This window comes from Diorhabda sublineata, chromosome 1 (assembly GCF_026230105.1).
Source record: "Diorhabda sublineata isolate icDioSubl1.1 chromosome 1, icDioSubl1.1, whole genome shotgun sequence".
In the NCBI taxonomy this organism is placed as follows: domain Eukaryota; kingdom Metazoa; phylum Arthropoda; class Insecta; order Coleoptera; family Chrysomelidae; genus Diorhabda; species Diorhabda sublineata.
The window spans coordinates 29,619,763-29,636,704 of NC_079474.1; the positions used below are offsets into that span (position 1 = coordinate 29,619,763).

General features: G+C 33.3%; 2 protein-coding genes across 2 annotated transcripts; one reads left to right on the forward strand and one right to left on the reverse strand.

Moving 5' to 3' along the window:
* Positions 1–1,499: 1,499 nt before the first annotated feature.
* On the reverse strand, positions 1,500–12,095 carry LOC130452416 (uncharacterized). Its single transcript, XM_056791691.1, has 5 exons — positions 11,740–12,095; positions 6,755–7,119; positions 3,129–3,255; positions 2,625–3,070; positions 1,500–1,875 (listed from the first exon to the last, which is right to left on the reverse strand). The coding sequence occupies exons 1-5, from the start codon at positions 11,792–11,794 to the stop codon at positions 1,567–1,569; spliced, it is 1,302 nt and encodes a 433-aa protein (XP_056647669.1). The 5' UTR covers positions 11,795–12,095; the 3' UTR covers positions 1,500–1,566.
* A 1,357-nt stretch (positions 12,096–13,452) lies between these two features.
* LOC130453453 (craniofacial development protein 2-like) lies at positions 13,453–14,537 on the forward strand. The gene is made up of 2 exons (XM_056773543.1): positions 13,453–13,523; positions 13,574–14,537. Exons 1-2 carry the CDS (start codon positions 13,453–13,455, stop codon positions 14,535–14,537), a joined length of 1,035 nt encoding a protein of 344 aa, XP_056629521.1.
* The last annotated feature ends 2,405 nt before the right edge of the window (positions 14,538–16,942 follow it).

Sequence of the window (16,942 nt, forward strand, 5' to 3'; positions counted from 1 at the left end):
CAAAAAACTTATTATATAATATATCGTAATCTATGGTTTTAACCCAACGTTCAGCAATCCCTTTGACATCCTTGTAAAACCATTCATTGAGGTTCGATGCAAAAAATTGTCGCACTGCATTTTCAACATCTCGTTAGATCCAAATTTCTTCCCTAGCAACAATTTGGCCATATTTTTGATTAGATAGTAATACGGTGCATGATCCCGACTAAATGCTGAACTTATACCGCGTAACTTTCCAATTAACAGTGTTGCAGGTTTTCTGCGGTTTTCCTGTAACCTGGTGAACTGGTTCACTAGCCAAATGGCCGACGATAGGGAATAATACAGATGCAGCTGTAACAACTATCTCCTTTTGTGATTCTGAATAATGGAACACCACACTAGTATCGGAACGCGTACATTCTATTTCGGTCAGGCACTTGTCAACTGTCAAGATAACTTTCCTCATGTCATGTTCAAAAGCTGAGATTCTAGATTCTCATATTTTTTGTATGTATAAATAAACACTTAGAAACCTCTCTATTTTAATAAATATAGTTTGCTTTCTTTCTTCCTTTCTATTCCACTATTAGTTTTTTGTCTTTCAGCCTATTACTGTACAAATTACTTTATCATCCACCAACAACTCCTGCAGAGTAGTATTTTTTATATCAGGGCCCAAACTAAAATATCCCTTCCCCCCAGAAATAACTTCCTCACGTTAACTAAACCTGAATATTTCTCAAATCCCTACTATTGAAGCGATCAAAGCAATTCAGCCTTTTGCTCATTAACTGTTTCTTCCTCTTCAATTTCTCATATTTCCCTTGCTGTCACGGATGCTTTAAGCTTTTATTTCCAATAATAAATCACCCTCTGTATATTTAAAAATAGAGAGGAGAAACTATCAATACTACAAAAAAACTAAAAGCCATTGAAAAGGCAAAAACATACAATCATGAACATACGAATGGAACAAAATCAAATAAAGAAAAATAACAAGTTCTTTGAAATGATTTATAAACATAAAATGGGATATTTATAGACTTTAATATTGGTATGGTTGAACAGAATGTGATTTCCATGTGGAAGATGATCTATTAATTCATATACTCGACTTATGAATATTCGATATTTCGATGAAAAACAAATTCAAGTGGAAGTAACAAAAATATTTTCTATAAAATTCCACAAACAAAAATGTGATTGTTGTGGGTTTGTGGCAATAAAATACAAGAGTTTTCTCTCATTAATAGATATTCCAAGCTTTTGAATAACTATGTATTTATCATTAGGGAATTAATTAATCGAGAAGTGTAGTAAAAATAACCTTCAAAATGATAATGGTCATTAATTTCTAGGTTAACCAATTCCCAGTTATGAATACATAGTCATTCTCAAAAATATATCAACTCACTGTTTTTTTATTGCCACAATACCGTACTGATATTGAGGATGTCTGCTCAGATGTTAAGTATATATAGTTGATTAATATATATAAATGTATAAAATATATATAAATGATATAGCAAGATCATTTATTTGAATTGACTCATTTTATTAATACACACAATAACAAAATTTTCATCCTAAAATAAGCTCCATGTCTTCTAATCCTTTACCGCTATCGAGCTGCTCTGCATTTTCAATAATCATGTCCTCAACATTCACTTGGTTAAGAGCTTCCTGAATTTTAAATATAATCGGTTTCTCTATGGCGTCCATTATTTGATACCTTAACAGATTTGGAATAACATTCACTCCGAATTCAATTAGATAATCTACAGTACCAAGTCCATCAAATCTAATCTGTATATTACCTAATTCTAATTGGATATCATCTAATGATGGGGGGTGAGAAATGTCCATGCTCTGACTAGCGTTGATAAGAACCTATACAGAAATCAGAATGTAATTAAAATTTGACTCGTCTATATGATTCGATAAACTCTCAATTTATACGAGGGCCAGCCTGTATATTTTGAAATAACACATAATTTTCAACCCATATCGACAAAATTATTAAAATAGTATTATAAACTCGTCCACTGTATGATTGTATTTCAATACCTCCTGTAAGTATTTTCAATAAATAATTACAATTTATGATAATTTTCTTCAGAATGTCTCTTTATGGCGAACGCTTACTTTGGCATAAATTATTAATTTCCGCCATTTAAAAATAGAATACCTTTATGTTAAGAAATCGATTGAAAAATTAATTTTGCTTTCTTTAGATTGTACAGGTTATCCCTGAAAAAGTTACTGATTGTTAACCGTTGGATATGAGCCGCCCCTGGCCTTCAGATAGTAGTATAGACATATTTACTCCGTTAAAAACACTTTTTGGACATACTTGAAGATTCATTAAAAACTCATAATGTATAATTTAGAAAATATACTTAAATCCCGGAATACTCTGTATGAGTAGGAAGTACATACAATGAATAAAGTAAATTGCAAAAAGGTAATAGTACGTGATTCAAAACAAATAGGAATAGAGCTCTCAAATTTTAAGCGATTCAAATGGACCTAACAAGACAATAGATTAAAATTTTTGTGACCGCCAAATCAACATAATTGATAACTTTTATTAGTTATGATAGCAAAATATATTGTAGCAAAAGAAACTGAAAACTGACCTTAATATATTCAACGGAAAATGAAACAGTTCCTTCTTTAGACAGCAATCCGGTCACCAAAGATAGCTCCCAGTTACTAGTACCAAGTAATTGACCAGTGCCTACTTCCAGAAGCACGTGAACAGTTTTATTTTTCATTTCGAACTTGATATCTTTCACCCTGTGAAAAGATGCCAATCCATGCAACCAAGTGTTGGTAAGGTATATATCGAAAATACCAACGCTATTATTATAATCAGGTACTAAATATGGATCGAAGCCTCCGTCTCTAACTTTTCTTCTTAACTCGTAAACCAAATGATCAAATGGTGAAATTGAATTGGGAAATGTTCTCCCTAATTTTTTTATTTCTTTATTCATATCATTTCTCATATTGGTATTGGCTTCTCGTAAGACAAACGGTTTTATTGAATCAAAAACAAATGTTCCTACTGAATTTACAACACCTAAAATGAGAAAAATTAAAGAAAATTCAGAAAACATAATTGGTTCCCAATAAATTACCTTGGAGTAGTCCCATTCCTTTGAAATCCAGTTCTATACCTCCTATCTTCAAATCCATATCCATATCTTGAGCTTCTAGCGATCCATCTGGTAATATTTCCATTTTGGCTACAGCCGTAACCACCACCTAAAAAACATGTATGAGGATATTGAAGAAAAGTTTTGTATTGTTGATAATTTGTGAACGGAACAATATGAGGAGTTTAAAGTAAATAATATACGTTGGTGTGGATGTATAATGGTTTACGGCGCTCGTACACAGAAACTATTGATTTTAGGAAAGAAAAGGTCGTGACATAAATTGTAGGAAAATTTTTCTACTTTTATTTTGTATAGATATGTTTTTCCTGTAAAATTCGTCGGAAAGGAGTTATTATCAAAAAACTACTTTTGGGCGCCATTTTTTCAATATGGCTGTGTGTGCGGCAAACATACGAAGTGGCAAAGTTGAAATTTGGAAAGAGCATATCAAAATCTATAAAATTGCAAATTTTCAAAACTTCCGGAAAATTTTCCAGGTAACCTATTTTTCGACCAAATAACTGTACTATAACTGAACCGGGTTTTTCATTGTAATTGAACCCCATTATTAATTTTGAACTTTTGTACAAAATCCACAAAATTATTCTACAAAATGGAATATATATATGGGGTGAGCAACATACTACGGGTGTCAATCATTTATAAATGAGCTGAGGGTGGAATAAGGAATTTGTCTATGATTTAGTATTTACAGTCATTAGGATGGGATACCTTAAGTAGGTAAACGCATAAATATAAATATGAGAGCATCCGAAATTCACGGCAAAATTCTTGACCAGTTCATGATTAAGATTTGTGATGAAAACAGTGGTTATCTACCCATCACAGTACATTCGGAACAACGAGCTTCGGAAAAACCTCAACACGCTAGTGAGTTTGCATTTCTCAATCACTTCTTACTCTTTTAGAAGAAGGGGAAGGTTTTTACATAAAGTTATCATCTGTGCCGAGACATTGGTGTGGTCTTTTGGATAGTGTTCCCTTTCAATGTAAAGGATCAGATTGTCCCACACAGCAGAAATTAGGGGAAATTTCCTGAAAAACATCTGATCGTCCATTTTATAGTCCAATTTTATCACCAAGTGATTTTACATGTCTGGACATCTCAAAGTAAACACTTCTAGGCCAACGATTTAATTCTTAAAGTTGAAGTATTCATACAAATCACATATTCAACTTTATAGCCAGCTCTCGCGCAAAATCGATCTCGACTATCAAATGGAACTTACATACATATATCGAAGACAACTAAAAGTGATTCATATTAAAGTCTTTTAACGTGTTATCTAGTCTCCCAGTGATTTATTTTCAATCTACATTAACAAAGTAAACATATTTAGAAATGGCACTAGTAGTTTAACTTTTGTAGTAATTGTTTTCTATTGAAAAATTCCAAATTATATAGTAGTATATCAACTCATTATAGTAGTATATTGTAGTTGATAAACTTTATTTCAAAAGTATTTTCTTTTATTTTCTTTGTCAAGTCATGAATAAAATAAATATATTAGCATCAAAAATTTTTCTGGAATAATTTCACATAGTTCATATCCGTATTTTTGTTTGTTTAAAACTTTTGAAATTATGTAGTTCTCAAAAAGAAAATGGGATTCATGTATCTATTGAAGATAAAGAGCTACCAAAATAATAAAACATGAAGTTTTATTATTATGTTCTCCATACTGGATTTTTCACATTCTGTGTAATTATGGTGAAAAAAATTAGTTAATTTTTTGTTAGTTTTGTATTATTATTTACCAATATTTCTAACAAAATTAAAAAAGGAGTCAATTTATAAATAAATACCCTTTATTTTGAATGATGCGTATAATTTATATAATCAAAACTAATAATTTGTATATTAAATGGAATTATAATTATTTTTCGAATATAAATTCATACATTTCACAAAAGAAACGATACAAGCTTCTGCTTTGATTTAATTTCAAAAAATATAAAATGGTATTATCAATAAAAAGTTCCAGCCAATTTTTGAAGAAAAAAGACGATTGTATCATCGATAATATTCTACTGGAAAATGTCCGTTTAATTTAATTATAACAACTTCTTGATTCTAACCTTTGAAAAATAGTGACAAAATTTTTACAACGAAACTTTTATGTCATAATCATGCAACAATAATACACTGGCGAGCAAAGAATTGAGGTCACTTCAGAAATTATGAATAATTTTAACGTCAATATTGATAAGGATTAGTAGGCATTAAACAAATGTTTTCCGAGACTTGACAGCTGTCATTAGCTGTCATTCGATATATTAGAGTGCGACTTTGATGAAAAAGAGACTGCGCTAATTGAACATTCACATTCCCCTTGCCTGTTTTCCAGTTTACTATTGATTCTTTATGTAATACCTAACGATTGCAAAGTGTAGTGAATTAACAGGCCCATAATGTCTTTAGATCCGATTGTTGTGACAAGAATTGTTGCGCTGTTACAAGATGGTCGAGGGCAACGTGAAACTGCAAGAATTGTTGGTGCTAGTCTTTGTGGTGTGCAAAGGGTGTACCACCGCTTTCTGGAGACTGGCCTGATCACTAGAAGATCAGAGTCTGGGCGAAAAATAGTTACCACTTAACGAGATGACCTTTTTTGTGTCCACAAGTTTGTGGAATAGGACAGGTACTGCGGTTTCACTGCAAAATCAGATGGAAGAAGTAAGAAATGTCAACGTTAGTGAATGGACCATTACAAAAAGTCTTCATGCTGCTGAACTGTCATGCAGAAGAATGGCTACATGTCTCCCGTTGCAACGGACTGCAAGATTGACATTTTCCAGAAATCACGTTCGTTGGAATGATGATGACTGGAGCTGGGTATTGTTCTCAGATGATTCGCGTTTTTGCCTCACTGTCAGATGGACGTCGACGAGTGTAGAGAAGACCTGGGAAAAGATATGCCGAAGTTAACATTAACGAGCGTCTTCTATTTGGTGGCGGATCAGTTATGGTTTGGGCTGGAATCACTGCACAAACTCGGAAAAGTTTGGGTCTTCATAGAAAATGGCTCCCTAGCCTCTCACAAGTACATTACGGAGGTGCTAGAAGACCATGTTATGCCTTTCATGGTGACTAAGGGGACTAAGGGGGAATGTGGCATTTTTATGCAAGATAAAGAGACCACATACAGCCAGAATTGTCAGGATCTGGATGAGGTAGAAATTAGGCGGTTTGACTGGCCAGCCCGTAGCTTAGACATGAATCCCATAGAACATATCTGGGACGAGTTGAGGCGACTGATCCGCAGACACCCACCAGCACCAAGAGCTGCCCAGGAGCTGATATGATTGCTGTTGCAAGAATGGAATAACATCGACCAGAATGTGATCCGCAACTTAGTTCAAATTATGCCGCGCCAACTTCAAGCAGTCATCAATGCAAGAGGAGGGAATACACGTTATTAGTGTCAAGATCTTCCAATGATGTACAGTTTGCGAATACTATCTGAAAATGTAAAATTTCAAAAAACATGAAGATTTTAAGATTACCTCAATTTTTTGCTTGCCAGTGTATTTACACTTCTATTCGTGGTATTTTGATTCTATATCCATAATTAATGACTTACTTTGGTTAAAGTTACCGAAAAAGGTCCAGCTCCTCTTGAAAATAACGAACGAAGAGTATAATTTCCTCTAGTTACTAAAACATCTATCGACAACGTAGCATTCACCTTCATTTTAGTAATATCAGCAAGAACATGTTCAATTCTAAATTTTTTGAGACCGGTAAGCTGCATATTTTTGAAATACATAGTTCCCACCGAAAATGATTTCCGCATGTCGGGTATAGGCATTGGATCTGGAATAGGAGCTCCTGGAATACCCAAAGGATCGGGTTGTTTGTAGTGATTTATAATAGTCCTTATAGTTTCGCTTAGCTTCTTCTCCGTTTTGAGCGTTTGATTCGGGTATAATTCATTGTTGACTGTAACTAAGAACAGAAGAGCGTTGGCATTAACGAAAATAGCTGTTCCTAATGTGGGGCTTACAAATGACATTCAGAACAAATATTTACAATCCAATTGAAGGTATCACGTTGCTAGGTTTAGAGATGAACACTAGGCAAAGAAGATATTGGAGAGAGGATCTTAGCAAGTTGCACACCGTTGTAGGCTACGTCCACTAACGTGATGATCCAAACTTATTAAAAAAATGCAAACAAATTGGATGAATGCTGCACAGAGCATGGATTCAAGATGGATTTAATTACGAGAGACTAATGTCCAAAAATTAATAGTATTAAAGGGAGAAGAGACTGACAGTCTGAATGGTGAATGGTGTGGCTTTGATAAATTACAGGCAAATGCTGGTGATTACAATTGCCTACTACGATTTATTGAAGTCTATAACTACTTTCCGGAACAAATCTTGGTATTTGTATGAGCTCATTCCTATCTTCTGTAATCTTCAATGCTCCCACAAACCGCATAAACTTCCTTTGAGTGGTTCCATCTAAACTACGCGTATGAAAGCTACCCTCAACCCTCAGCATTTCTTTTCAATCTAATTTATTATCTTTGAGATCTTTTGATATGTTTATGTTTCTAAATAGTCTTGATTTTAGGTCTCTTCTGATTCAAAATTAGTTTTTCAGTCAAGACGATTTAGAAACATAAAAACTTTTTATAATAGGTATATTACGTTTATTTTTTTCTTATGAAGGAAAATTGGACAATATTAGCCATAAGTCAATGGCTTTCCCTAGTTACAAGCAAGTGTTGGTGATTACAATTGCTTGGAACGGCTTAGAATAATTTGTAACTATTCTCTATGAAAAGAACCGCTTCCTAGTTATATTTCAAACCTTTGATATTTCTTCCAATTGTCAGAAATATATTGGATCTCTCATAAACATACTCATCCAGAATGTGGTGTCAGCATGGAGATCAATATAATGAAAAAATTTTAGTCCATTCAGGTTTGACCTGGGGACGCCAAATGATCCCTGTTTAGCTCTAAATAGTAACAGCTAGCACTGAAATTTTGTTATTCAAAAATCGTGTTTTTAAGATTCCCTATTTTTTGTTTTTGAACAAAATATCTATTTGCAAATCTATTGGTTTTAATTTGAAATTTTTTTGACCTCACAATTTGTTTTGGCTGATTATATTTGAATAGGACAGGAAACAAAACATGTAGATAAGATATCTGACGATTTCTCAACAATATTAAATTGAAGTGTTTTCGAAAATTAGTTAACTTCCAGTAAAGCAACCGTATTATCCAGATGCATTTTGTGTCATTTCCAGACTAATTTAAACTTTTGTGATTATTCTAGTAGTAGGTGAAACTTCTGGATTACACATAATTGTTTATCATGCGCTTCCAATTCAATAGTTAAAAATACTTGTTAAACTGTTTAAACATTTTCACTGCAGAAAATCCAATGGATATGGTAATAGCTAAAGAATAACTTTTCTAGAATTCTTAAATAAAACATTTATCTGAACTGTTTATTCGTAAGAGGTGAGGAAATTTAATAGTGTCTGTATTAAATTTAATGATATGTCAAAACTTTTTTTAGAAAAACTCGTTAATTATCAAAACCAGTCGATCAATCACATCAGCCCCACACATTGGGGTCAATGTTGGCATTCGTCCTGTGTCGATGAACCAAATAGAGTTTGCGCCAATGTTGAAAATAAGCAGGAGCTCGTATTTTTGAAGAAGATCAAAGGAATTTGTCTCGTCGTTTATCTTGCCATCCACACATTGGTTTGATATTCATTCTTAGTAGAATTCATAACGTTTAAACTTGTAAATAGCTTCGTGTTGGGCAGATAAAATCGTTCTAAAATCTCTATAACTGTATCTTTTCACTCCCTCGATTATCGATTGTTTGCCTTGGCAATCAAACTTTCATTCACTTCAACATGTACGTAACGACAAAAAATTATTTATCATATATTTGATATAAACACATAGTGCATAGTTTGAAGAAGTTTCACATATATAAGAGTCCAAGAATTTGATTTGAGCATTTCTGACTGATATCGAAATATATCATTGTGATTGGTTGGTCAGATTTTTATGTTACTAAAGGAATTTTAGGAAACTATGATCGGGATAATAATCTATGACACATCCATTCTTCAATTAATAAAAGTTGTATAATCAGTAAACCAACGACTGATGTTCGACGAAAAGTCAAAAAAAGCATGATCCGGACTATCTCCGAGGACTCGCGTATGAAATACGATAATTTTCTATCGCCTTCCCTCGCCTCGCCTCTCTGTCTCTCCGTTTCATGTCGATAAAGACGTGAGGATTAAAAGAAAGTGAATGACGCGTGGTATCTTATATGTTAAATACAACTAGGTACTACAAATATACGTACAATGTTTTTATATGTTGTGGAGTGAAATAAATAATTTTGGTATTGTCTGCATGATATTGTAAGTATACGGAAGTTGAGATCTTAAAAAAATGCATTAATGTCGACTTTTAGAGTGCAGCTGAGAAAAAGAAAGGTTAATTCGGTTACCGTATAAACATCACTTAAATCACGCCTAGTTCGTACCCGATGTAGCGAGCAACTGAATAAGTAGAGAGTGCGGATGACTATCACACCTCCATCAAGACTCGTGTCAAGAGTTGTGAGAATGTGGAGCGCGAAAAGCCCACAATTCAGTTTATAATCAACAAACTAAACAGGTAAATACAGTAATAATATGGTACCAGATTTATAGTATCTTTTCAATCCTTGTTTTCATTCATATAAACTATTATGAATAATTATTTTCATAATTCTAAAGTATGCTAATTGAATTCATCAATTACTTCCTGAATGAGGGGATATAACTATAGATAACGATTTTGTCAAATGATTCAACAAAAATAACATGAAAAAATTAAACATCTTTGTACCTCATCAGATCCTTTTCTTTCTTATTCTTATTTACCGAATCCGATCAAAAATTTTTGTAAGATAAATGTTTTTTTCATATTTTCAAAAATTTTTCCAGTGTAAAATTATTATTGACCCGCATGAATTTCTTCTGGGACCTATAACTTAGCTCCACCAATTTTCGAAAGCAAGAAACTTTATCAGATCCCCAAAGGGGCTTGCCACGATAGATATTCCCGACCGTGTTGATTGTATTTGAAAATTCTTTTAGTCCATCCAGATTGTTCAATGCTAGCTTCAATCCGATATGGATATCTTAAAACGAAATTTATTGACAAATTACACACCAACAGAAAATTTCAACTGTTCTGGTTGAAATTAAGTTATAATATTGTGTATATTCCACATAATAATTATTACTATTGCTAGCCCTTAAAAAGTACGCGTGTTTAATGAAAACTATACGGATTTTGACGCTACTGTATCGTGTATTGAATATTTACTTCCTTAGTCATGGTTTATGGTCTCCTTCCACTTGGTCGGTCAATTAAGGAAAGCACTCACATCTAGTAAATTTCAAATTTCACTAGTCAGATTTTCCTGACATTGGCGTTAAAACCGACTGTTAGTCAGCCCCTTCCTAAAACTATTCTCTTTCGATGCTGAGGTTCTTAACATTCACGTTTGCAAAAAATCCTTTAAGCTGTTGTTGGTGACACATAGCCCAAGCCATCTCGCCAAGCTAGAGAATGAACACAGTAGTCCGGCTCTCTACTACATTCTTCTCTCAACTCATTGAAACAGGTTTTTATCTATTATTTCTATTTATGTCTTCAATATTAACCAGATACATAAAAGTGCTAATAATGATTTGTGATTCCGTAGAAACTTGAAGCGTTTTCTTTTTCTAATCGTTTCACAAATAAACATAAAGCTCAAGATTTATTTGATCTTGAAAATGAATGGTATAACAATATGATTTTTTCATTAAGTAAGAAAGAGTTTATTCGCCACACACATAACAAAAAACATCCTTTAGAAGGCCATTGTTTTAGTTTTGCACAAATATAGTGCGTTCTATTTCAAAAATCGTATATTTTATTTGTATAACTACTTTCTGGACATCCTGTACGACTGAAAATAATTTTAGATGGTACCATACTGATATTTTAGATGGTACCATACTGATATTCATATAACTATTAAGATAAATTGTTGAAAAGTCTCACTGTTTGGAAACCGTATCAATATAAATGATTCACACTGTATATTTGGTTAATTATATTATACTTTTGAATAGGGCTAGAACTGATAATAGAAGTTTGATAGCATTTTTCAAATCAGCACATTACAAATATTACAAATCAGTTGTTTGATTTTCGGGGCAAAATGTAGTTTCATTTTCCTCCACTCTGCAAGAAAAATATATAAAAATAATATTTACGTATCTAATATGTTGAAAATGTCAACGTTGTAGAAGTGTATTACATTCAGGTCGTACTGTGAAGATTGATTTCTATAACACTATTCATACTAGAAATGCTGGTACTTCAGACTCCAATATTACAATGTTATATTATCATTATTTGAATGTTAACAATAAATAACTTCAATAAAGGCTATGTATTCAATGATTTATAACAACACGTACCATCAAAAACTTTGTTTATATATATCAATACATAATAGATTGACCAAACTTACCATCTGCATTTACCATACAAAACAATAATATGAAAGAACAAATAACACTCTTCATCTCACTTCAATAGTGATTAATTCCTTTAAAAACTGTTTCTTCTAATTCAGAATAAGTTATACACGATTTGTTGGCGTACCAGCATGTCGAGACTAACAAGAATGAAATCAATTGAATCAGTTTCACGAAGGCAGTGTCAGAGTTCATCTGCTTTAATGATAATAATTGATAATTATTTAGATTACTTGTGTTTTAATATTAACGTAGTAGGAAATCTACAGTGTTGCAATTAACGATACAAATTAATTATTATTATCAACTTCAGTGAAATTGCGCCCGATATATATTCCCAAAGCGATATATCACAATCGAATTCGATAATAAACGATGAAATGATTATCTGGTCTATTTAAAAAGTTAACCGTGAAATAGATAGTTCAGGAATCCCAGGAAGTTGAATGTATTCAGTAACTGTTAAACTAGGCATCAAAAAAATACTGTTTTTCTCCATAACTGTCTTTTCCGTTTTACATCAATTCATCGCCCGACAATTTATCGCCAACATTTAATCACAGGACGATTCATGGCTAAAACAATATATCGCATGACGGTTCTGGTCTGTGGCAATTTATCGCGAGACAATTTATTGCAACAGTAATCAATTGTGGAGCCCATATTATACCTATTACTTTCAATTTATTATCTTCTGATTATACTAGTATATACCATACTGTAACCTTTGGACGACTATTTGCTGCATTGAACAGCTTATAGCCAGATATTCATCCGATCTCAATAATGATGAATTTTGAGAAGGCAGCAGTAATTGCTGTAAGAACGGAATATTCTGCCACGGGAATGAGGTGCTACTTTTTGACTTTGGTCAATATATCTAGAGGTAGATCCAGTGTTGTTAGCAACAAAAGCACCATACTGACGAAGCTGAATTTTCCACAAACTTAAGACTCATCGCAGTATTGGCTTATGCTTTTTAATATTATTAGGTTAGGTTAGTTTCGGTTTGCATCGGATGAGTTTTAGATTCCTTTTGTCTTTTTCAATAGCATAATCTTTACATATGTGTAAATTTGATTTTCCATCTTGTTTTTGATATTACTCTTGTTCCGTATATACATAAATAATTGATATACATTTTGGTATCTTTTTTAGTGTACAAATTTGTGAATACTTGTACTTGTGCTCTCATATGTCTATCTCATCACATTTTTCCTTTAATGGAAAATTATTTCTGAAATGGCATCACTTGTGTTAGTTCTATTTACGTCACTATAAAGTTTTCTAGCATCCTGCCAATAAAAAGGCAAATTTAGACGAAAACAAAGCTTAAGGTCTTTCTTAGTAAAGACTTCGGTAGAAAAAAATTCAGAACGCTTCGTCACTTTCACCATCGTTTACAAAACTATCGTATTGTTCAAATTTTGCATGTTTTCTCTTTCGTTTTATTTCGGTTTTCAATTTCATTCTTCAACTTTTATTTTTTCCTATAATCGTTTTTGTTCTCGCCTTTTTCTTATAATGATTTTTGGTTCGGCCTGTGATATCGCTGGGTGGACAGAGTAGCTCAGTGGTTTCATAGCCGGTCCCAAGCCCGGGTAAAAGAGAAGGGTTCCAAGTGAGGCTAGTGACCTGCTTGGGTAAAAAAAAACAAAGTACTCAGAGATCCAACGGTTTAGCCTCATATGTGACTGAATTAAATAATGACAACCTGGCAAGAAAAAGGATTAAGCGCAAAAGGAAAACGACTTTACTTAGAATTGGATGCTGGAATGTAACATCATTTAATAATAAAGACCAAGAAATTTTACTCGAAATAAAAAGACACAAATTAGATATATGCGCCCTTTCGGAGACTAAAAAGAAGGACAAAGGCAACAGCAAATATGGAAACTACATTCTAATATACAGCGGCAAGAATAAAAATAAAAGAGCAACATCAGGAGTTGGCTTACTGCTACACGAAAGCTACGAGAACCAAATCAGCAATATAATATACGTTAACGGCAGAATACTTCAGGCGACGATCAACCTACAAAAATTAAGACCAAAGCATATAATAAGTATCTACGCACCCGACAGCAGCAAAACACAGACGGATATAGACATATTCTATAAGACATTACAAACAGTCTTAGACGGTATACCGAATTATGACGAAATAATAAACTTAGGGGATTTCAATGCAAGAATTGGCGATGAACTTATTCCCGATATCAAAAATCGATTTAACGAAGAAACGATCAATGAGACAATTAATAACACCTTCTGCCCACATAAACCACAACATAAATATACATTCGAAAATACACGAGGACATAAATCAACTATAGATTACGTAATTACAAATAAAAATATCCATCCGACAAGAATACAGGACACTAGATCTCTTACTTCTGCAAATCCAGGAACAAACCACCAGCTTGTAATAGCAAAAATGCGAACAACCATTCAACGTTCTTGTAAAAAATCTATCGAAGAAGTAAGCAAATTGAATATAGAATCCCTATCAGAAGAGTCGACAAAATACCTTTATCAACAAAGGCTCAGAGAGAAAATTGCTGCTAATAATATCCAAGAGACAGATGACATCGAAACAGCATGGAAAAAACTAAAAACTAATATACTACAAGCAGCAGAAGAAGCCTGTGGAAGAAGGACTATAAAAAAAGGGGGAAGAACAAATACAAAACCGTGGTTTAAACAAGAGGTCAAGCCGAAGAGAAAAGAAAATCGTACCTGCTATACAGATCCAATTCAACAACGTATAATGACTATAAAGCTGTAAGAAATAGAGTCAACGAAAATAATCGAAAAATTAAAAGAGATCACTGGGAGAAGTTTTCCAATGATATGGAACATGACTTACATGGGGGACAGAAAAAAATGTGGAATCTTCTGAGGGATAGGAGAAAACCAATAAACTCATACATACAAAATACAAAAATCACGGCAGACGAATGGGAAAGACATTTTGGAAAACATAGTTTAACACAAGCTAACGTATCAGCACAGGAATTACCCTACGAGGATGAAAACATCATTGGAATACAAAATAGGATTTTCTCCCTGCATAAAATACAAAAAATTATAGCCAAGATAAAGAAGAGAAAAGCCCCAGGTATCGACGAAATAACAAACGAAATGATCAAATATGGAGGCGACAAACTGTATGATGAACTACAATCCCTCTTCAATAAAATACTAGAGGTCAAAAATGTACCATCTGAATGGACAGAAAATATTCTGATACAGATTTTCAAAAAGGGAAAAAAACCGATCCCCAAAACTATCGAGGCATTAGCCTGATGAGTACGGCTCTGAAACTATTCACTAAAATCTTAGCAGACGAAGTAATGTCTACCGAGATATGTGAAGAACAGCAAGGTTTCAGAAACAACTTTTGCGTTTGATAGGATACGCTTAACTGATGTTATAACTCTATTAAAAAAAAGGAACGTTCACCCCAATATAATAAGTTATCGAAAAACTTAACACCGATAATTATACCTTTGTGAGTCCGGCAAACAAATTAGGCAATAAAATACCTGTGGCAATCGGTATCAGACAAAGGGATAAACTAAGCCCAATCCTGTTCAATATTATAATGGACGAAATCATCAACGAAGTAAAGCAAGCCGGGAGAGGATACCGAATGGTAGAGAAAGAAGAAATAAAAATAATATGCTATGCTGATGACGCAGTTATCATCTCGGAAGACGAAGATAACCTACAGAACCTCCTATATAAATTCCAACAAATAGCGAACACGTACAACATGCAAATATCCACAAAAAAAAATGACAATATCTAAAGAAACGAGAAGATGTAAACTAGCGATCTACGATCAGAGTGTAGAACAAGTGATGTGCTTCAAATATCTAGGGACAAACATAACAATCGATAGAAATCTAAAGAAAGAAGTAAAAGCACAAACAACAAAGGCAGCATTAATATCAGGATACCTTAGAATAAGTAGAACTTGCTTAAGGCCGATCATGACATATGCAATAGAAACTAGAGCGGAGAACACAACCACTAAACGGCTCCTAAGAAAAACAAAAATGCGGACTCTGAGATCAATAACAGGACATACGTTACTCGATCGGAAGAGAAATGAAGAAATAAGGAACATGTGCGATATTCAGGATGTAGTAAGATGGGCAAGGAGCCGCAGAAGAGAATGGAGAGACCAGTTGACAGAATGCCAAATGAACGAAGAGGAAGAAGAAGATTTTTGGTTAACTATATCTATAAAAGAGGATGTCCTGACTGACTAACTCACTGATTCATCCACTCATCAACGCCCAGCCAAGGCTATTAAAGATAGAGACATGAAATTTTGAGGGTATTTTTGTATCGGTGTGTAGAGGTACGCTAAGAAAGGATTTTGTGAAATTTAGATTTCAAAGGGGTAAATTTCGATTTTAAAGGGGTAAAACGGGGTATGTTTGCAAATTCGATTTTTCCGTTTTTCTCGGCCGTTAATTGAGATATCGACTTCGTTTTTGCACTAAAACATTCTCCGTACAAATACCTAAAAACCAATTTCTGCCATTTTTAAAATTCGAATTGGAAAGGGTTCAAAGAGTTGAACAAAATTTTTTATTACGGAACCATATATTTAGCAATTCTTCATGACGAATTGAGATATCAAAGCGATTCTTTTTTAGAAATGGGTGCCGTGTGAATATCTAAAAGCGAATTTCTCTGGAAATTTCTTTTTGATTTCTTTAAAAAGGGTTAATATGAAATTGGGTTTCCAGCATTTTACCCAGCTTTCTTTATAACACTACCAAATTGAATAAATGCATAGAATACATAAGTCATTTCTTATTGAATTATCCATATATAACGTGAGGTTCAATAAACCGCGGGCGAAGCCGCGACGGGTATTGCTAGTATGGTTATATATGTTGTAAGGTACTTTTTCAATTTGCAGAATCAACACCATTCTTCTGGGGTGAGCAGCAAAACGAAAATAATATATACAGACCTTTATTCTCAGCTACTAAATAATTACAAAATAGATTCTTGAAACTATCTTTCTATTCCAACATTTCAACTGTTGATTACAAATGTAGCTCCTCTCATATTCTCTTCCGAATTTACTTAAGTTTCACCCTAGATCACTGATCTGAGAACACTATAAAAAGACGTAAATGTTTTTAAAAAATATGCTAATGTTTTATC

Coding starts and splice junctions, on each gene's coding strand:
- LOC130453453 (XM_056773543.1), top strand. CDS start 13,453: ATGACAACCTGGCAAGAAAAAGGATTAAGCGCAAAAGGAAAACGACTT. Junction 13,524..13,573: donor TTAGAATTGGATGCTGGAAT/GTAACATCATTT, acceptor CGAAATAAAAAG/ACACAAATTAGATATATGCG.
- LOC130452416 (XM_056791691.1), bottom strand. CDS start 11,794: ATGAAGAGTGTTATTTGTTCTTTCATATTATTGTTTTGTATGGTAAAT. Junction 3,071..3,128: donor AGGAATGGGACTACTCCAAG/GTAATTTATTGG, acceptor TTCTCATTTTAG/GTGTTGTAAATTCAGTAGGA. Junction 1,876..2,624: donor TTTCCGTTGAATATATTAAG/GTCAGTTTTCAG, acceptor ATTTCTGTATAG/GTTCTTATCAACGCTAGTCA.